The 19,596-nt window shown below is 46.6% G+C and overlaps 1 protein-coding gene across 8 annotated transcripts in view; it reads left to right on the top strand.

Moving 5' to 3' along the window:
• ACTN4 (actinin alpha 4) overlaps window positions 1-19,596 on the top strand; it is an 80,457-nt gene that overhangs the window by 40,510 nt on the left and 20,351 nt on the right. For 4 of the 8 annotated variants that reach the window (XM_078850219.1, XM_073321878.2, XM_073321880.1 and 1 more), the window contains exons 2-10: window positions 1,326-1,440; window positions 2,922-3,041; window positions 7,159-7,245; window positions 7,950-8,037; window positions 8,567-8,645; window positions 9,106-9,187; window positions 10,784-10,869; window positions 18,872-18,964; window positions 19,244-19,474. In XM_078850219.1, the coding sequence (XP_078706345.1) occupies window positions 1,326-1,440; window positions 2,922-3,041; window positions 7,159-7,245; window positions 7,950-8,037; window positions 8,567-8,645; window positions 9,106-9,187; window positions 10,784-10,869; window positions 18,872-18,964; window positions 19,244-19,474 (981 nt within the window). Of the gene's footprint in view, window positions 1-1,325; window positions 1,441-2,921; window positions 3,042-7,158; window positions 7,246-7,949; window positions 8,038-8,566; window positions 8,646-9,105; window positions 9,188-10,119; window positions 10,206-10,783; window positions 10,870-17,379; window positions 17,453-18,871; window positions 18,965-19,243; window positions 19,475-19,596 lie in introns of those variants that run through there. The other 4 variants (XM_073321879.2, XM_073321882.2, XM_073321877.2 and 1 more) reach the window with 2 other exon arrangements.

Consider the following 19,596-nt stretch of genomic DNA (forward strand, 5'->3'; position numbering starts at 1 on the left):
GATGGATGGTTATGTAAGTTCTCAGACTTGCCAAAGATCATTCTTCATCCTTGCAGTCTCGCTTCCTTTGCTATATGGTCGTGTCACTTTCCACTTTCCAAGTGCTCTTCATCAGATAAAGAGGGTAAATCTGTGGCAGCTCTTGAAATGGGCATATCAAAATCCTTAGAGTTTCACATTTTAACCTTGCCATATTTGCTGTCTGAAGGCTGTGTGTAGGGTAGAGTGTCAATTCAGCAGCTACTGTCTAGGAGTTTTTGAATGAACAGGGTTAGTAACAGTTGCCAAAACAAATGGTGACTGGCTTGAACACTCTTTTGCCTACTGCTTCTGACTTTGCAGCAGTTCATTGTGTTCATCTGGTGGCAGTAGTCTTGTGTTTTTTTGGATGTGTGGAATTGTTAATGTAGTGTTTCTAGAATGACAGATCGTAACATCTTCACTAAGTGTCTCCCATCTGAACAACAGCTTACAATATTGCATGTGTTTAATATTGTTCCCTGTAGCAGGGGTCGTTGTGATGTTTGTGTGGGGACTAATTAAATTGACACTAAATTGGAAGGATTGAACTCCTACAGCGCAGGAGCTAAGCCACACCGTGCCATTTAGCATGTGGTGGTTTTCACATCGGAGTTTTGGTATGTTACACAAATAAACTCGTGCAATTTTAAGCTCCGTAGCTCAGTGTTTAATTGTTTGCCACAGCGAGGAGGCCACAGGAAGCCAAGAATAGACCGAAGGCGTCCAGCTAGAGCCAGAAAGATCTTTCTGTCGTTCAGTGCAAGAATTGCTTGGGCGCTCTGCAGCAGTTTTTTCGTCCCTGTTAACCACATACCTCAGCAGCGTAACAAGGACCTGGTCATATGTATTTAGAAATGCTCACCATATTTAGCAATGTCCACTAAATGTGATTCTGTCTTGAAAACCACTCAAGCTCCCTCTGATTCTACAAACGCCATATTGGTACTTGGTCAAGTCTAAAAGGTTGGGTCAGGCTGTATTGTTCTACTGCAACCAGTTAGTCTTGCCACAAAGCAGAATAAAGTGGTGGTTCTTGGAATAAGTTTAGGGAAACGATAGCAGAGCTAAAATCTCTGTAAGATGGTTATGATCCTGAAAGGGGGTGATCTGACCTAGAAATGAAGAGTGAGCCCAGTGAATATAATCACCAAAGATAGTGAATTAATGTACATGTGCATTAATGAGACCTGCACCACGTTTTGGTGTATTGGATCCAAATAGGTTAGTTCATGTAAAGCTGGATGGCTTGTCCATTTCTAAACTGAATGCTGCAATATCACACCCTCCTTATCTTATTCTTCCAGACTTTTACAGCATGGTGCAATTCTCACCTGCGGAAAGCTGGCACGCAGATCGAGAACATAGATGAAGATTTCCGCGATGGCCTCAAACTCATGTTGCTCTTGGAGGTCATTTCAGGTGCGTCCCTGACACTCTACTGCTACTGTACCTGGTACTTAAAGAATCCCTGGACCTTGTGCTCCCTCCCAATCTGTCACTTACGCTTGGGTTGTAAGTTTTTTGGCCTAGGACTGTCACCTTGTTTTGTGTGGAAAATGGGGCTCTTCTCTTCTCTTAGGGTATGTCTACGCTGCAGTGAAACACCCATGGCTGGCCCCTATCAGCTGTCTTGGGCTGTGGGACTATAATATTTCTGGGGTCTATGTTCAGGCTCGGGTCCCACAGCTCGGGGTTCCACAGCTCGGGGTTCAACCTGAGCCCAAACATCTACACCACAAGTTTACAGTCCTGCAGCCTGAGAGGCACCTATCACAATGTAGGTTAAGTATGATGCTGTCTTTGTAAATATTTATATTACTGGAGGGCAGGGGTGGGCAAAATTTTTGGCCCAAGGGCCACATCTGGGTATGGAAATTGTATGGCGGGCCATGAATGCTCACAAAACTGGGGGTTGGGGTGTGGGAGGGGTTGAGGGCTCTGGCTGGGGGAATGGGCTCTGGGGTGAGGCCAGAAATGAAGAGTTCAAGGTGTGGGAGGGGGCTCCAGACTGGGGCAGGCTGTTGGAGTGGGGGGGGGAGAGCTGAGGGCTCCGTCTGGGGGTGTGGGCTCTGGGATAGGGGGTTTGGAGTGCAGAAGGGTGCTCTGCGCTAGGATGGAGGGGTTCGAAGGGCAGGAGGGGGATCGGGGCAGGCGGGGGGGTGGAGCTCAGGGGTGCAGGCTCCGGGTGGTGCTTATCTTAAGCAACTCCCGGAAGTGGTGGCATCCCTCCTCCAGCTCCTACACAGAGGCGCAGCCAGGTGGCTCTGTGCGCTGCCCCATCCGCAGAGGTCGTCCCTGCAGTTCCCATTGACCGTGATTCCTGGGCAATGGGAGCTGCGTGGGCAGCACTTGGGGAAAGTGCAGTGTGTGGAGCTCCCTGGCTGCCCCTACGCATAGGAACTGGAGTGGGGACATGCCACTGCTTCCAGGAGCCACGCAGAGCCACAGCACGCGTGGAGCAGGGCAAGCCCCTGACCCCGCTCCACAGCTGGAGCGCCAGAGCGGGACAAGCCCTGGATCCTGCTCCCCAGTGGGAGCTCGAGGGCCAGTTTAAAACATCTGAAGGGCCAGATACAGCCCCCGGGCCATAGTTTGCCCACCCCTGCTGTAGGGCCTAGGAGCCCTAATAATGGAATCAGGACCCCTTTGTGCCAGGCATTGTACAGACACAGAACAAGGAGACAGCCCCTTCCCCAATAGTCAGGTTTATAATGCATGTTTTAACAAATTATTCAAGTATGAGTAACCTTTGCAGCAATCTAGAAACAGATCTTCTGCCCTTGACATCATGGTAAAGGGACTAGTTTCATATTAAACTTCTTCACTTGTCTTTCCTACCGGTGATTTTAGCTCTCACCTGAGACTGTAAAAAGAAGCTGTAACTTTTCTGTTTCCTTTAGGAGAGCGATTACCCAAACCAGAACGAGGGAAAATGAGAGTGCATAAAATCAACAATGTGAACAAAGCTCTAGACTTCATCGCTAGCAAAGGAGTGAAGCTGGTCTCTATAGGAGCTGAAGGTATGTAATTTAGGCTTCTGAATGTATCAGCAGCCAGCCTCAACTCGTGACTACAGTAGAACCTCAGTTACGAACACCTCAGAAATGGAGGTGGTTCGTAACTCCGAACAAAACGTTAGGGTTGTTCTTTCAAAAGTTTTCAACTGAACATTGACTTTATTCAGTTTTGAAACTTTACAATGCTGAAGAAAAAACGTTCCTTTTAACCCTCTTAATTTAAATGCAATGAGCACAGAAACAGTTTCCTTACCTTGTCAGATCTTTTTTAAAGGGGAAGGGTTTTTTAGTAGCTTATGTTTAACACAGTACAGTACTGTATTTGCCTTTTTTATGTTTGCTGTCTGATTGCGTAATTCCAGTTCCAAGTGAGGCGTGTGGTTGATCGGTCAGTTTGTAACTCTGAGGTTCTACTGTATTAGGAGTCATAGGTCATACCATCTAATTGGAAGAGTTATTTTCTCTATACAGTAAAGTGTTGGAACATTTCAGCCCTCCTCTCCGTCAGGAACTAAGAGAAGACTGGATTATGCAAATAACTTGAATGACACCAAATGCCTATAATTCAGTCAATAGAAAGAGAGAAGTTGGGCCAGAGGTTCATATTACTGGGAGCCTAACTGCATTTAAACAATGGTAGTTGGTTGCAATTGCTGTAGTTTTGCTAACATGTGGGGTAAACACTTTTTAGTAGAACTCATTCATTTCTAAAATGTAACTTGATGCTCACCATGCCTGTTTCTTAGATGGCAAGAATAACACTTGGAGAATAAGTTATAGACAGCTAAGGTCAACTCCAAATTCTGGGTGTCCAGACCTTTGGTAGGCAAATCACCAGGAGTGCAGTAAATGTCAGTTCTGGTGTGGGTTCATCCATCTCATCAGTGGTGGAGTTACTTCTCTCCTCCCTCTATTTTGGATTAATGCGTTAAGCTAAAACTCACCCCCTAAGTAAAAGAGCTGTCCTTCTGTTGTATGTACCAAAGCATATTTGGCGAGGGAGGGGACATTTATCAGGAGTTATTACTGCAGTTGGAAGTAGATGCTGCTCTTTAATAGATGAATACGGTATGCATGGGGCTTTACAGACAGACATGGCCACAAAGCAGGGCTTGTACTTGCCATAACCATAAATATCAGTGTTGATGCCTGCCATAAAAATACTGAAGAGACCTTGATCCCACCTTACTGTTGTCTGAATGCTAACAGGGTGGGAAAGGAAAAAATCTCAAACTTATGGCTCATCCTGGGAATTGTTATGCAGTCAAATGTCAGTGGAATCAGCAGCAATGTTGGCTTAGAGTATCTGAGCGTAATGCACGTGGTCTTAGCCCTGGGTGAAGAATGTCTTGTACTGAACAAGGCTTGTAAGTATCTCCTCTTCTCCACGGTTAGGTCCATCCAAGGGAAGCCAAGGATGCTCAAGGCAATTTAAAAGCTTTTTGGGAGCTTGGAAATTAATATTGAACCGTGGTGACTGCCTATAAAGCCGTTGAACAGTTAGTTCAAGGCATGATTCTTTCTCCATGGTCAGTTGAATGGCGGCATGCTGCTGTTTTTTTAAACTAATTGCCATTACTTCGTGGATCAAAGAATGTGCCCAGAAAAGCAAAATATTTGTATTTGCATTGTTCCAAGTCTCCAGGCCTGGTATTTCTTTGAGCTTTGCCAAACATATATATGCTGGCAGTCAACTTGTTATGATTTAAAAAACAAAATTCCTGCTCTCAGATCAGAACCTCAGATTTTCTTTAGTGGTTCTTTACAGCTGGACCCACTCCCGGCTCTGCCTCTCCTAGCTGCATTTATTTAATTTGTCCAAAGAAAAACACCCTGGTTAAACAGACCCCCCAGAGGAGCTTCACAGAATTGCAGAATAGTGAGAATTTCCAGATAGATGATCCATTAAAATGCTATTAATGGTGAGTTCACTTTGGAAAACTATTTCTCCATTTACGCAGACCAGAGTTTTTTGGATATTTCCATAATGAAACTTTACAATAAAGCCTGATAGCATGAAAAACAAAATAGTTTTTATCCTGTTTTTTTTTTACATTTGTCTGTCTCTCTGCAGTTTCTAAATGAGAAGTTTGAGGGAGAAGTACTGTATTTTCTCTCACTATTGCAAATAACTTAAAATCTGTCAGTTTAAGATACTTTGCATTCAAACTAGTTATCTCTCCTCTCTTCCTTCCCAAGGAGGATAGTCTAGAAGAGAACTAAATTCTTCCATCTCCGTATTGGTGGTTTCTGTACGTGCATCAGTACTCATCTATTTATAGTTCTCCACCTTTAGATTGTCCAGGCTACTGCCTTTTTAAATGTGTTTTTTCCCTTGATATTTTTGTTGGAGTTTAGAATGTGGGACTAAATTTGGTAAAATTACCCACTGAGGAATATAGTTACATTAGACAGAAATATTTTATTAGCGTATTTGAATCCCTTATGCCTCAGGGTATAAGCAAACCACCGAGTGGTGGGGGTTCGGAAGAAACTCCCCTTGGAGCAAGAAACCTCTGCCTGTTTCCTCCCTCTAAAGCATCTGGTGCTGGCCACCATTGGATAGGATTCTGGGCTGATCTGATATGGCAGTTGGTTCCCCAGGAATACAAGCTGCAGCTACTTTCTCTTTATAGAACCTGTTCTTGCTCACAAGAACCATGACCTGTTCCTTGGACTTGTGAAACTCCCACTGTTGCTTAGACACCGAGGGATGTTGCTAGGACATCACTTGGCACTAGGCTACTTGCAGAGCCAGTTTGAATTAATCAAGTAACATGGCTTGCACTGAGGTTACATCTCTAAATCTAGTGACTGGTGTCTTTTCTCTTGACTATACCTGAAACCAGTGCATGTTCCAACTAGTGCTATGTTGCAATTCAAGATGTAGGGGTGGGGTGTTCAATTTACAGAAGCCAACTTATCCACTGAGCTCTCCTCCTAGACATCAGCTGTTGCTGTGACTGTTCAACAGCCCCCTTGGTACCCAGACTTAATTCTCCATGCTTCCAAGGATTTATTTGGTTTGGAAGAGGCTTTTAGCTGCTCAAGAGACGTGAGAAATTCCATGTCTAGTTGTTCAAAGAAATGATCATCTTGCTATCACTGTTTAACTAAAATAGGGTCTCTTAATCTCCATAATCAACAGGTTTCCCACTCTCCTTCATTTCATACGGTTGAAAGTAATGGCTGCAAACTCATCATTTTGAGGGGGATTGAAAGAGGCTTTCTTGCTGTATCTAGATGGCTCCTGGCACTGTGACTAACTAGCATTGTCACATACTGAGTGCAGATGTAGTTAGCTTTGTCCACATGGCAGTGGGTGTTGCAGCCTATTACTCTAGAGAGCTGGGTTTAAATATAGGTTTGTGGTGAGGTCATTAATGAAATCTCCTGTGTCCTTGCATGATGATGCCGAGGTGTCAGTTTTGTAGCCATTAGCCTTGGCTGCTCATGGAATCTGGGGGGGTGGAATTTGAGTGGGGATGAACTGTGCGTGGCAAGCTTGTGCTGTCGGGCTGTCCCAGTGCTGTCTGACTCTCTTTGAAAATTGCCAAATGTACCCGGGTATATTAGACACAAAGTCTAAAGTCTGGATTCCAGAAACTCCATGAGTGTTGCTAGTGAAGCTTTGAACACTGGTCTGATACCTCTGCTCCACTGTCTAGTATGGAAATGCAAAGTGGAGGCCTTCTCTCATTGCTGCTTATTTGTCCTTCAGAGATTTGAGTCCTCAGATGTGAGCTCCAACTTTGAATGAAAAGATGAGCCTCCATATATCCTTTATTCAAGTGTTGTCCCTCTGTCCTCTATAGAGTAAAATGTAAACTGGTTAAAGACACACCAGAACTTAAAATCCTGAAGTGTTTGAGTCAGAAAGCAATAAACTCTTTCTGGATGTGCGGACAGTGCAGTGAGCTCAGTATTTGGCTTTAAACTGGACCCCAGGAAAATTCTAGGTGTTAATGGCTGTTTACTGTAGTGCCTCTTGAAATCCTTCTCCTAGCTTGCTTGCACCTGGAAGTTGTTTGCTGATGTGTCTGTATTAAGAAAGTGAGGTTTTCCTCCATCCCTGGTGAGTTTAATGTCAATGTTCTTCTCTCCACTGTTGCTTTCACAGAGATTGTAGATGGCAATACAAAGATGACATTGGGAATGATTTGGACAATTATCCTGCGATTTGCCATTCAGGACATTTCTGTGGAAGGTAAGAGCCAGGCGTGTGCAAGCTGTGTTCTTATGGTCTGCTTCTTTGCTCTCCAGCACATTAGAGGGATCCGTGTAACTACAGCACAAAGAATGTATGATGGGGAAGATAAAACTGGTGCAGTGAATTGATGCAGTTTTATGGTAATCCAGGACAGCTCATGCATCACGTTTCCTAGACATACTTCTTTTGCATAGCTGTCGGTTTCAGTAAATCAGTTACTGTGCTTCTGCTTCACTTGGTTTGTTGGCTGTTAGTGCTAAATACCCGATCCCTGTGAATCTGGGACTGCATGGTGGGTGGCCGGTGTTTTTCCCCTGTGCTGTTCCAGATTTTGGGATAGTCCCGCCAACCACCTAATGGTAATAGAAGGAAGATGAGCTTTTTTACCCCATACTTGCAGCTGTCTTGACTCAACACGCCAACTGGAGACTGTCCTTCTTAGTTGGAGACAACCACAGTGGAAAATAAACTACCCTGAATATGAATTGCAATACTTGACTTGCATGTTTGTGACCAGGTTGGCTTGTGACTCAGACACATGCTGTAACACTAACACTAAACAGGGGGCAGGTTGCATCCTTTACTGTCTGTGGATAAGTCTGTCATCTGTTGCACTCTTGTCTCATGTTCTTGGCTTAAAACTCTACCAGGAGAGAGACGCTCCTGGGCACAGTCCCTTAATTGCCCTGTGCCTTTTGCAGAGACCTCTGCCAAAGAAGGCCTGCTGCTGTGGTGTCAGAGGAAGACGGCGCCCTACAAGAACGTCAATGTACAAAATTTCCACATCAGGTAACTGCCTGTCAGACCCCCTCTTAGCAAGTGCTCAAATCTGTCTGCTCCTTTACACGCTTCAGAAAGAGCTCTCCATGTTGTCAGGCTCTGCTGCGTGTCTTGAAGACAGCAAGAAATAGCCCATTCCCTTGGCCTCACAGGCATCTCCATGAAATATTCAATGGGTTTGCCATTAGGGAAGCGATGCTTGTAGCATGGTTTGGCCGGAACAAAACCCCCAAATTCATGCATGTTTTGCTCTTGTTAAATCTGCAATTCCAGCCATTGCTGCCTCTTATCTGGGCTGTCATTCTCAGGAGGGCCTGGGGGTGGAAGAACCTGAAATGCCCGATCTAAAGGAAGCATGCAGTTAACTGTGCATAGTACTCAGTCCTGCTGCTTCTAGAGGCATTAAATCAAGGTGAATGGAAAAAAAATAATCTGTTGGACTCTACTGTGTATTGGTGATCATTTTCTGTAGTGTATTATACAGATACATGTATCTAACCCCACGCACCAAGCCATCTAACTCTGATCTCTTTTGTAGCTGGAAGGATGGTCTTGCTTTCAATGCCTTGATCCACAGACACAGACCAGAGCTCATTGAATATGACAAGCTCAGAAAGGTACATCTCTGCAGTGGCCATGTTATCCTTTCTTCAGAAGCTAAGTTGTGCTGCTAGACGCACCCCAGGGAAACACATGTCCCACTTAACCTCTCAGACCCCCATTGTCACTGCTAGCTGTGTGTCTTATTAGAAGGCAAATTCAATGCTAGAAGGCAGGATTTGAAAAGATCTTCCTGTCATAAGTTAGACTCTGTTCCATTCAGTGAGACAGGAATTTGAGTCTGGCAGGGAATGGTCGGCTAATGGGAGCAGGTGACTAAGGAACTTTTGGGTCATTGGTGGAAAAGGTTAGACATGAATGCTACAGCAAGTCTGCCTTCAAGTGGAAATAGGGGAGATGTTAGACCTCCTGCCAAGCAGCCCTTGCGGCAGCCATGCCATCTGTGTTAGAGGGAGCTGTCAGAGACTCAGGTTCATAACACCCTCACACGACTTTTTACAACTGTCCTTTTCCCAGGATGATCCTGTGACGAACCTGAACAACGCCTTTGAGGTGGCAGAGAAATACCTGGACATCCCCAAGATGTTGGATGCCGAGGGTAAGCATTCCAGGCACTCGCAGCAGGAACCACCTGGGTCAGTGGAAGTTCCTGCCATTGTTGTGGAGATGACCCAGTCCCATGAACAACTTGCTTGTCAAGGCAAGAGGAAAGTGCATTTCCTCCATTGCTGTGTCACGTAGGACTGGGCATCAGGTGGTCTGATCTGATAGGGCAGCCAGCCTGGCTTGTGTTTAAAAGTCAGAATTGGCCTTCCATACAGCATTCACATCTCCCACCCTTTCCATGACTAGGCTTATATTTGAAAGGCCACGTAAAGCTCTGTAAACACATGATGGACCAGAAATTTGTTGTCAAATGCATCTTGCCATATTCTGTTTTCACTAGCAGTGAAGCTGTCCCAACCGGAACAAATTGCCCTCTGTTACCTTGGCCTTTTCCAGCTATTCATTCACATTTGTGAATGTAATGCTCACGGAACATAGTGACCTTTCCTGGGTAGGGCCGTGGTGTGTACTGAACAAGAAGTGAGACCACAATTGAGTAACAGTTGGTTACTTTGGGTAAAAGTGCACCCCACTTCTTGTTTTGTGTGGTGGTAATCTCACTTGACCATCACCACCACTAAATCCTGGGGCCAACATTCCCTTTTTAAAACAGTCGCAAAAACAGTAATAGCTGCCCTATGTAAAATGCAGTACCCGTAGCTGCAAATGGCTTGTGTTCAGTCTTCGTTGACAAGCTTATCTTTCACGTTCTGTAGTATATCCAGGACAGTTTTGATGTCCTCTTCTGACCATCCAGATATTCTGGCACTTCTTTTTTTAGAGAACTGCTTATCTACAGGACTCGAGTGGTGAAGAGCGGGTTTCTTGAGATGATGTGCGAGATGTGCCTTGGCAATCAAGTCTGACTCAGTGTGAAACCAGGCCCTCCCCGTGAGGGCATTAACACTTATTGTTCGCTTGCAGACATTGTCAACACAGCTCGCCCTGATGAGAAGGCCATCATGACCTATGTATCCAGCTTCTACCATGCATTTTCTGGCGCGCAGAAGGTACCGGAGGCAGCTGTGTCCATCTCGTTATAACTCTTCGAACTGCAGCATCCTACGCTGACCCAGTTTTTCTTGCAGATGGCAGTGGTCTCTTGCTGACTGGAAAGCAAACCTCAGCTAGTTCATACATGCTCCGGGAGCTGTCCAGCTTCCATGGCTCCAGCTATTATGTAACACTGGAGGGACCAGAAAAATCATCTTTATAGAGTAGGTGACTGGGCTATATCATTAGTGGCGGGGGAATTACATAGCAATAAACAGCAGGAGAAATCAGCTTTTCAACCAAGAGCTTTGTGAATCTGAATACCAAGACCGATAGCCAGGGTCTCAAATCAAGGGCTGCTAGAGGAGTGTAGCTACTCATCTTGGGAGAGTCTCAGACTTTAAGGGACAGGAACTGTGAACTGAGTGGGAAAGATTTAAAGCCGCAAAATAGCCCATTTGGCTGAGTCACGCTCCAGCTTAGGTTTGGATTCCAGTCTGAAGCAAGTGCTTGTTCCCCCTCAGCTGCATGCCAGAGGGGCTGGGAGGTTCCCACGCTGCTCTCTTCACTCTCTCCTCCCTTTCTTTCTGTGCAGATATTGTAGGCACTCTCAGGCCCGATGAGAAGGCTATCATGACATACGTTTCCTGCTTCTACCATGCTTTCTCGGGGGCTCAAAAGGTGAGCTTTTGGCAGGTGGAATTGCTTCTGCTTCTACGCATGTTTTGTCTGGTTCAACTGCCACTAATCTTGCACACTAAGCAACTCACTGAGGCTTGTTACATTGGCATGAAGGGCTTATGAGAAATGTGACGAGTGAAAACGGCTGGAATGATCGCTGGCCACTGAGATTGGTGGAGAAACAAAAACATAGTCACCGGCAATAATAAAAATCTGGGGTGGTTTGTACTTTGTACATAGCGCGGCCAATGAAGGGTCACTACTTCAGCAGCCAATGGGGGTGAGAGAAGAGAAGTAATCACTCAGTTTTTAATTGATTGTTTCACTGTCCTCCAAACACTAGTGTTAGATTCAAGATCTTCACAGTAGCATTTTATGGAGCTGGAAGGGAGTAAGCTAGCACTGTACTGGCTTACGTTATGGCAAGCCATTCTCTGTGACAGTTACAGGGCTGCTTGCCATAATCCCCTGGCTGAGTCTCGTTTAACACGCTTGATACAAAGATGTCTAAACTCAAACTGCTGGCCCAGTAGAAATTTTAAAAAAATATTCCAGCTGGGGATGTGCGGAAGAGGCATTATTAAGTGCCCAAATGACAGCCCCCAGTGGCTGTTATGGTGCAGGAGGATAGCTGACAAAGTGCTCAGCTGAAATTAGCATGCAAGTATTTATGATCGTAGTGGGACTCTTGTATCACTAGCATAATGAGCACAAATCTGGATGACTCTGCTGACTTAATCAAATTTGATTCTGCATTAGGCTTTTCATTTCCCATGAAAATGCCATGTCTGTGCAAATGGCACTGCTGTCAGTTGATTGGCGCGTAGGATAACAGCATCACCAAAATCATTTGAAAGTCTTTGTGATGACAGTTTAACCTTGTGTATATCCTGTTTGCTTTCTCATGCGCGGTTACAGTTCTTATCCAGAACACTTATCACTGCTGTTAATATGCCTCTCATACTAGGCACGGCAGCAAAAGTCATGCCAAATGAAATTGGCATCAGCATTTCTATTAAATGCTGGTTTCCCTTGTTTAGCTAGAATATCCTTCTCGGCCCCATTTCATCTTAAATATTGCCATTTGGGGTGGTTTTGTTTCTTCGGCGGTGGAGAATATCACTAGGAAGGTTAGGTCTGGGAACACAAACTTGTTAGAGTTCTGTCAATCAGACATTGCTTAAACACTGCACAAGCAAACTAAACAGTCAACTCTTTGAAGAGTTTACCTGACAATGCCCAAATCCATAATAGGTTAGCCTTGCTGTTACCCTCTGCTATTGTAGGGGAAAGGACAGATGTTCTCTGAAACCAATATGGCTTTTAATGTAGACAACTGATAGGGAAGAACATCTTTCAATGGCAGCTAGATACCGCCACTTGATGACTTTTACTGTCATACCATTTTCAAGAGCGTCTAAGTCCCATTTTCAAAAATGACTTTGGTTCTGGGGTCCTAACATGCCTCTTAATTTTCAGTGAGACTGTCTCCCAAGTGCCTAAGTCATTTTTGGAAACGGGACTTACGCTCTCTGGAAAATCTTACCTTAGACTCTGGCATTGCTCTGACTCACTATGATCTCAATTGTGATAAGTCATTATACCTCTGGTTCTTGGAATCAAGCACCTCTGTTAATATCAAATCTACTATGGTTACACTCTTGCCGGGACTCTGCTGACTAAAATCTGAAACTAGATTACAAGCAGGAATTTCTGTGCTGCTTCTGCTCTTGGTGTTCTTAAACTGTGGTTTTCCCTTCCTTCCCTTACCACACTAAATGCTAGCATCTTTTTTAGCATTTAGAATGCAAATCCAGGTCAGTTGGATTGTCTTTAATTGCTTGTGTAGCTGCTGTAGTTTAGACGTTCGAAACGCATCTTTACTTGCTGATTCACTTTAAATGCCATTTTAGTGCTAACTAGGTTTCAGGGGATGAATGAGACATTTCGATGCCTTGCTGCAGACCAAGGGTGCCTGTCCGGCTTTGATTTTTAAAGAGAACTGTTGAGTAAACTCTTTGGGGGCAGGGATCATGATTGCCCTCTAGGCTTGTACAGAAGCCAGCACCACTGGGGCCTTCTGATGCTACTGAACCAAGTGTTACTGTAGCGTCTGTATTACTTGTTAAACCGGTACTGGAGCAAGGCTGAAACTAGTCTCCGATCTGACATCAGTAACTGAGGCCCAAGTCCAGATTAAGTGCCTGGCCATTACACCCATGTAAAATGGCACTATTCTAGTTTGGTAGTGTTTCCTCCCGCCTTTTCACTGGTGTGAATGATTACATGCAGCACAGGGGAACAGAGAATCCGGCTATGAGAGTCCAAGAGGGGCTCAGGCAGAACTAGAAACATTCCATTTCAAATGCAAGGCACCAGATGTGCTACACCTGGGAGTTCTTGGACCAAAGATGGGGGGAAGCTTCCTTTATTACTTGTTACCCTAGTTCTGAAGAGCCCCATTGTGCTAGCCACTATACAAACACAGAACAAAAATGAAAGTCTGTGCCCCGAAGAGCTCACAGCCTGAGACAACAGATGAATACAGACACATGGCGGAGTACAAGAAAACAACGAGACCATATTAGTCAGTGGGATGGGCAGTGGTCAAAGCACACTAGTATCATAGAATCATAGAATATCAGGGTTGGAAGGGACCTCAGGAGGTCATCTAGTCCAACCCCCTGCTCAAAAGCAGGACCAATCCCCAATTAAATCATCCCAGCCAGGGCTTTGTCAAGCCTGACCTTAAAAACTTCTAAGGAAGGAGATTCCACCACCTCCCTAGGTAACGCATTCCAGTGTTTCACCACCCTCCTCGTGAAAAAGTTTTTCCTAATATCCAACCTAAACCTCCCCCACTGCACCTTGAGACCATTACTCCTTGTCCTGTCCTCTCCTACCACTGAGAATAGTCTAGAACCATCCTCTCTGGAACCACCTCTCAGGTATTTGAAAGCAGCTATCAAATCCCCTCTCATTCTTCTCTTCTGCAGACTAAACAATCCCAGTTCCCTCAGCCTCTTCTCATAAGTCATGTGTTCCAGACCCCTAATCATTTTTGTTGCCCTTCGCTGGACTCTTTCCAATTTATCCACATCCTTCTTGTAGTGTGGGGCCCAAAACTGGACACAGTACTCCAGATGAGGCCTCACCAATGTTGAATAGAGGGGGACGATCACGTCCCTCGATCTGCTCGCTATGCCCCTACTTATACATCCCAAAATGCCATTGGCCTTCTTGGCAACAAGGGCACACTGCTGACTCATATCCAGCTTCTTGTCCACTGTCACCCCTAGGTCCTTTTCCGCAGAACTGCTGCCTAGCCATTCGGTCCCTAGTCTGTAGCTGTGCATTGGGTTCTTCCGTCCTAAGTGCAGGACCCTGCACTTATCCTTATTGAACCTCATCAGATTTCTTTTGGCCCAATCCTCCAATTTGTCCAGGTCCCTCTGTATCCTATCCCTCCCCTCCAGCGTATCTACCACTCCTCCCAGTTTAGTATCATCCGCAAATTTGCTGAGAGTGCAATCCACACCATCCTCCAGATCATTTATGAAGATATTAAACAAAACCGGCCCCAGGACCGACCCCTGGGGCACTCCACTTGACACCGGCTGCCAACTAGACATGGAGCCATTGATCACTACCCGTTGAGCCCGACAATCTAGCCAACTTTCTACCCACCTTATAGTGCATTCATCCAGCCCGTACTTCAACTTGCTGACAAGAATACTGTGGGAGACCATGTCAAAAGCTTTGCTAAAGTCAAGAAACAATACATCCACTGCTTTCCCTTCATCCACAGAACCAGTAATCTCATCATAGAAGGCGATTAGATTCGTCAGGCATGACCTTCCCTTGGTGAATCCATGCTGACTGTTCCTGATCACTTTCCTCTCATGTAAGTGCTTCAGGATTGATTCTTTGAGGACCTGCTCCATGATTTTTCCAGGGACTGAAGTGAGGCCGACTGGCCTGTAGTTCCCAGGATCCTCCTCCTTCCCTTTTTTAAAGATTGGCACTACATTAGCCTTTTTCCAGTGATCGGGGACTTCCCCCGTTCGCCACGAGTTTTCAAAGATAATGGCCAATGGCTCTGCAATCACAGCCACCAGTTCCTTTAGCACTCTTGGATGCAACTCATCCGGCCCCGTGGACTTGTGCACGTCCAGCTTTTCTAAATAGTCCCTAACCACCTCTTTCTCCACAGAGGGCTGGCCATCTATTCCCCATGTTGTGATGCCCAGCGCAGCAGTCTGAAAGCTGACCTTGTTAGTGAAGACAGAGTCGAAAAAAGCATTGAATACATTAGCTTTTTCCACATCCTCTGTCACTAGGTTGCCTCCCTCATTCATTAATGGGCCCACACTTTCCTTGGCTTTCTTCTTGTTGCCAACATACCTGAAGAAACCCTTCTTGTTACTCTCAACATCTCTCGCTAGCTGCAGCTCCAGGTGCGATTTGGCCCTCCTGATTTCATTCCTACATGCCCGAGCTATATTTTTATACTCTTCCCTGGTCATATGTCCAACCTTCCACTTCTTGTAAGCTTCTTTTTTATGTTTAAGATCCGCTAGGATTTCACCGTTAAGCCAAGCTGGTCGCCTGCCATACTTACTATTCTTTCGACACATCGGGATGGTTTGTCCCTGTAACCTCAACAGGGATTCCTTGAAATACAGCCAGCTCTCCTGTAGCCGAATCATTCATGTGTTTTGTAGGCATCATGGCTTCCTTGAAATGTATTCTGGATTTGAATGGTTCTCTTCGTTAGGAATTGATTTGCCCATAGTAGCAGATATTGATCTAATCTGTTGTATAGTCTAGGGAAGAGCTGAGGATCCTCACGAGGGCTATTTTATGCAAAGAGTAGCTGCTTGCATCTTGACTGCCTATCAGTTTTGAAGAAGTTTTACTCAGCTAAAGGCAGAATGGCATAGCTGTACCTAATCAGTAAATTACCTCATCCACAGGCACTCTGATGACTGATGTTTTAAGGCTCATAGATTGAGACTAGAGGTGACCTTTGTGACATCTCGTCCGACCTGCGTAACACAGGCCATAGAACAGGGGTGGGCAAACTACTGCCCGGGGGCAGCATCCGGCCCTTCAGACGTTTTAATCTGGCCCTCGAGCTCCTGCTGGGGAACAGGGTCTGGGGCTTGTCCAACTCTGGCGCTCCAGCTGGGGAGTGGGGTCGGGCTTGCCCCGCTCTGCACGGCTCCTGAAAGCAGTGGCATGTACCTGCTCCAGCTTCTATGTGGAGGGGCAGCCAGGGGGCTCCACACATTGCCCCTGCCCCACACGCTGCCCCTGCAGCTCCCATTGGCCAGGAACCACGGCCAATGGGAGCTGCAGAGGCAGCACCTGCGGACAGGGCAGTGCACAGAGCTGCCTGGCCGCACCTCTGCTTAGGAGCTAGAGGGGGGATATGCCGCTGCTTCCGGGAGCTACTTGAGGTAAGTACTGCCTGGAGCCTGCACCCCTGAGCCGCCCAGCCCAGATTCCCCTCCAAACCCCTGCATCCCAGCGCAGAGCACCCTCCTATACTCCAAACCCCTCATCCCCAGCCCAACCCCAGAGCCCGTACCCCCGGCCGAAGCCCTTTCTCCTGTCTCCCACACCCCAACCGCCTGTCCCAGCCCAGAGCCCCCTCCCACACCCTGAACTCCTCATTTCTGGCCCCACCACAGAGCCCGCTCCCCCAGCCAGAGCCCTCACTCCCTCCTGCACCCCAGCCCCCAATTTCGTGAGCATTCATGGCCCGCCATACAATTTCCATACCCAGATGTGGCCCTCGGGGCAAAAAGTTTGCCCACCCTTGCCGTAGAACTTCCCTATAATAATTCCTAGTGCAGATCTAGGATTCTGGGCAAACATTTTCCACATGCTGCATAAGTTTGTCAGCGCTAGATCCTGTTCAGCTATAGGATGTGATTATTAAAGATCAGGATTAACTTGGTTCGTAAAGTGTGAAACTTTTATAGGCTGGAAGCATTAACCTTGTTAGCCAATGTTTGAAAAACACACACTGGATACGTATTCCATCTGGACTGAAATTTTTCTATTAAAGTCTGAAGTTGAGTGTATTAGCTAGCACTTCTCCCAGGCGCTCCCTGGGAGGGTGTAATGTGTGAAATTCTAGCCTGGCCAGTGTTTTTTATTGTTCTTTGTCTGATCCCAATCTTTAGGAGCACAGCTGGCATGTTCGTGGCATCAGCTGGTATTTATTAGCTTCTCGTAGCATGCGGTGGTTTTTCCAATGTTCTTGTGTGTCGTGCTCTTAATTCCAGTCCCAAGTTTGAGGTGGCAACTGATGTGTGCTGCATCATGAGCATGTCTAATATGTTTAAGTGGTACCCAGCAGTGTGAGGAGAAGCATACAGCCTAGAATCCAGACTGCTTATCACTTATGTTTTGTTGCTAAAGGGAATCAAACTTCTGATGTCTAGTCTTTTTGGCAATTCATTTCCCCAGCTCTGTTTTCCTCTCCCCATCCTCCTATAGACCCTCTTCACTATTTCTGTTGATGTCTGGCTTTCAACTCCTCCTCTTGGACTCTTTCTGTGCTGCCTACAAGGTACTTGATCTCTTGACTTTCCTTCTTTGCATCCACGTATGCCACTCTCCTACCTAATACACAAGGGAATTTCACCTTACCCCACCTGCCTCACAGATGAGGAAGGGGCAGAAGGAAGGCGTGTGTACGGTACGGAAGGCTGCAGTGAAATCAGTCAGCAAACGGGAATCAGTCAAAGAGAAATGATTGTTAAACACGTGGATGCTTATGGCTCAGTGCCGTAGTTCTGGGAAGACCCAAACCCAAAATGCAGCTGCTGAAATGCTGTGGAACACTACCCAGGCAGTGATTTGACAAATAGCTAATTCTGGAGCTAAATCCTGAGTTCGTTAATTATTAGGAGTCAACGGGTGTTGAATAAGGAGTGGAATACACAAAGTGGAGGGATTCTGACACTACTACAAACACACTTACTTGGCAAAATACTAATTTACGAACTCTGCGTTAGTCCAGCCAGTTAACACTCCAAGTAAGAATGCAGCAATCTGGTCTTGTACTGTTGGCGGGTGCAACTGACCATGTGCTCCATTCTTATAAACCAGAGAGCCAGGTGCGGTGCCTAGGGGAAGATATGGGATGCTGGGGAGGGGTTCTGGGAGCAGCAGTGGGAAGGTGCCAAGTCAGAGACTTTCATAATTGGTATAGGCTGGCGCCAGAGTCTTGCAGTGATGGGCAGATCCTCACTCTGGTAGCTAGCTAGCTGCTTTCACAAGGCCATGGGGATGGGTGGCCTTGGAGATACAGGCACATGAGGAGCAGTCATGAGATCTAGGTCTTTCTCCTTGCTTTGCCCCAGACTCAGTGGCATGTCACTTCCATTTCCCAATCTGTAAAATGGGGGCATGCCTACCTGACTGGGGTGCTGTGGAAATGCACATTAATGTGCAGAGGGCTTAATCTTCCCCCTCAAGGCAGTGGAGGGGCTCTGGCCAATAGCCATTCAGATATCACCTGCTTATGCTGAGCTTGGAAAAAGCTTTGATCAGTTGGATCCAACCGATCCCGAAGACCCAAGCGCTGTTGGAGGTTCCCAGGGCAGCTCAGGAAGCGGGCACATCTGTAACATGGCACCTACTTTCCAGTTAGTCCCACTAGCACAGGCAATGCCGGTCTGGGAGCCGGAGCCACGGGAGCCTCCCTGGTGGGTGAGTTGCGCTATCATGGCAAGTTATGCAAGGGGCATCCTCTAGCTGATGAAGCCTCAGGGTAAATCTTCCACATGACATGGCAAGTGCGGATTAAACCTGCCAGCAAGCCCTTCTGAGGGGACTGGTCTAGCTTCCGAGTGGCTTTCCTTTCCTCTCTGTGGGGGCTGGACAGATCGTAACACTGCTGGCTTCTCCTTTCATGCATTGTCCTTGCAGCTCTGCTGCAAATGGGTCTAAAATCTCCCCCTCCTCCCCTTTTGCCTCCCCCCAGGCTGAGACAGCAGCAAACCGGATTTGCAAAGTGCTGGCTGTGAACCAGGAGAACGAGCACCTGATGGAGGACTATGAGAAATTGGCATCTGATGTGAGTCCCCCTGCCTTCTGATTACTCTCCTGTGTGGAGAGGAGCTCTGAGCTGGAGGCCGACAGGGATCCTGGTGGTTTATTGTGGAGGGTGGCCTACGCTTCTGGGATGTGAGAGATCAGGGATGTCAATAGCCGGAGAGACATGGCTCCATGGCATATTCTGTGTCAGTTGGTACATTCCCCAGCATGACTGCGACTTCCCCATTGAAGGGCCAATGACAGGTATGTTGCTGCTGCTCCTCACGTCCTACTTAACCAGTGTCTGCTCGTCCCGCAGCTGCTGGAGTGGATTAAACGCACTATCCCCTGGCTGGAGGACCGGGTCCCACAGAAGACCATTCAAGAGATGCAGCAAAAACTGGAAGATTTCCGTGACTACAGGCGTGTCCATAAGCCTCCCAAAGTGCAGGAGAAGTGTCAGCTGGAGATAAACTTCAACACCTTGCAGACTAAACTCCGGCTGAGCAACAGGCCTGCCTTCATGCCTTCGGAGGGCAAGATGGTCTCGGTGAGTAACGGTGTTTGTCTGAAGCAATGAGGCACTGAGGGGGAAGGGTAAAGCAGAGTGAGGCCTTTACCACAGTGGAGTAAGCAGAACTGAATTTGGCAGAGATGAAGAGGGAGCGGTCT

Source organism: Lepidochelys kempii, chromosome 23, assembly GCF_965140285.1.
Source record: "Lepidochelys kempii isolate rLepKem1 chromosome 23, rLepKem1.hap1, whole genome shotgun sequence".
In the NCBI taxonomy this organism is placed as follows: Eukaryota; Metazoa; Chordata; order Testudines; family Cheloniidae; genus Lepidochelys; species Lepidochelys kempii.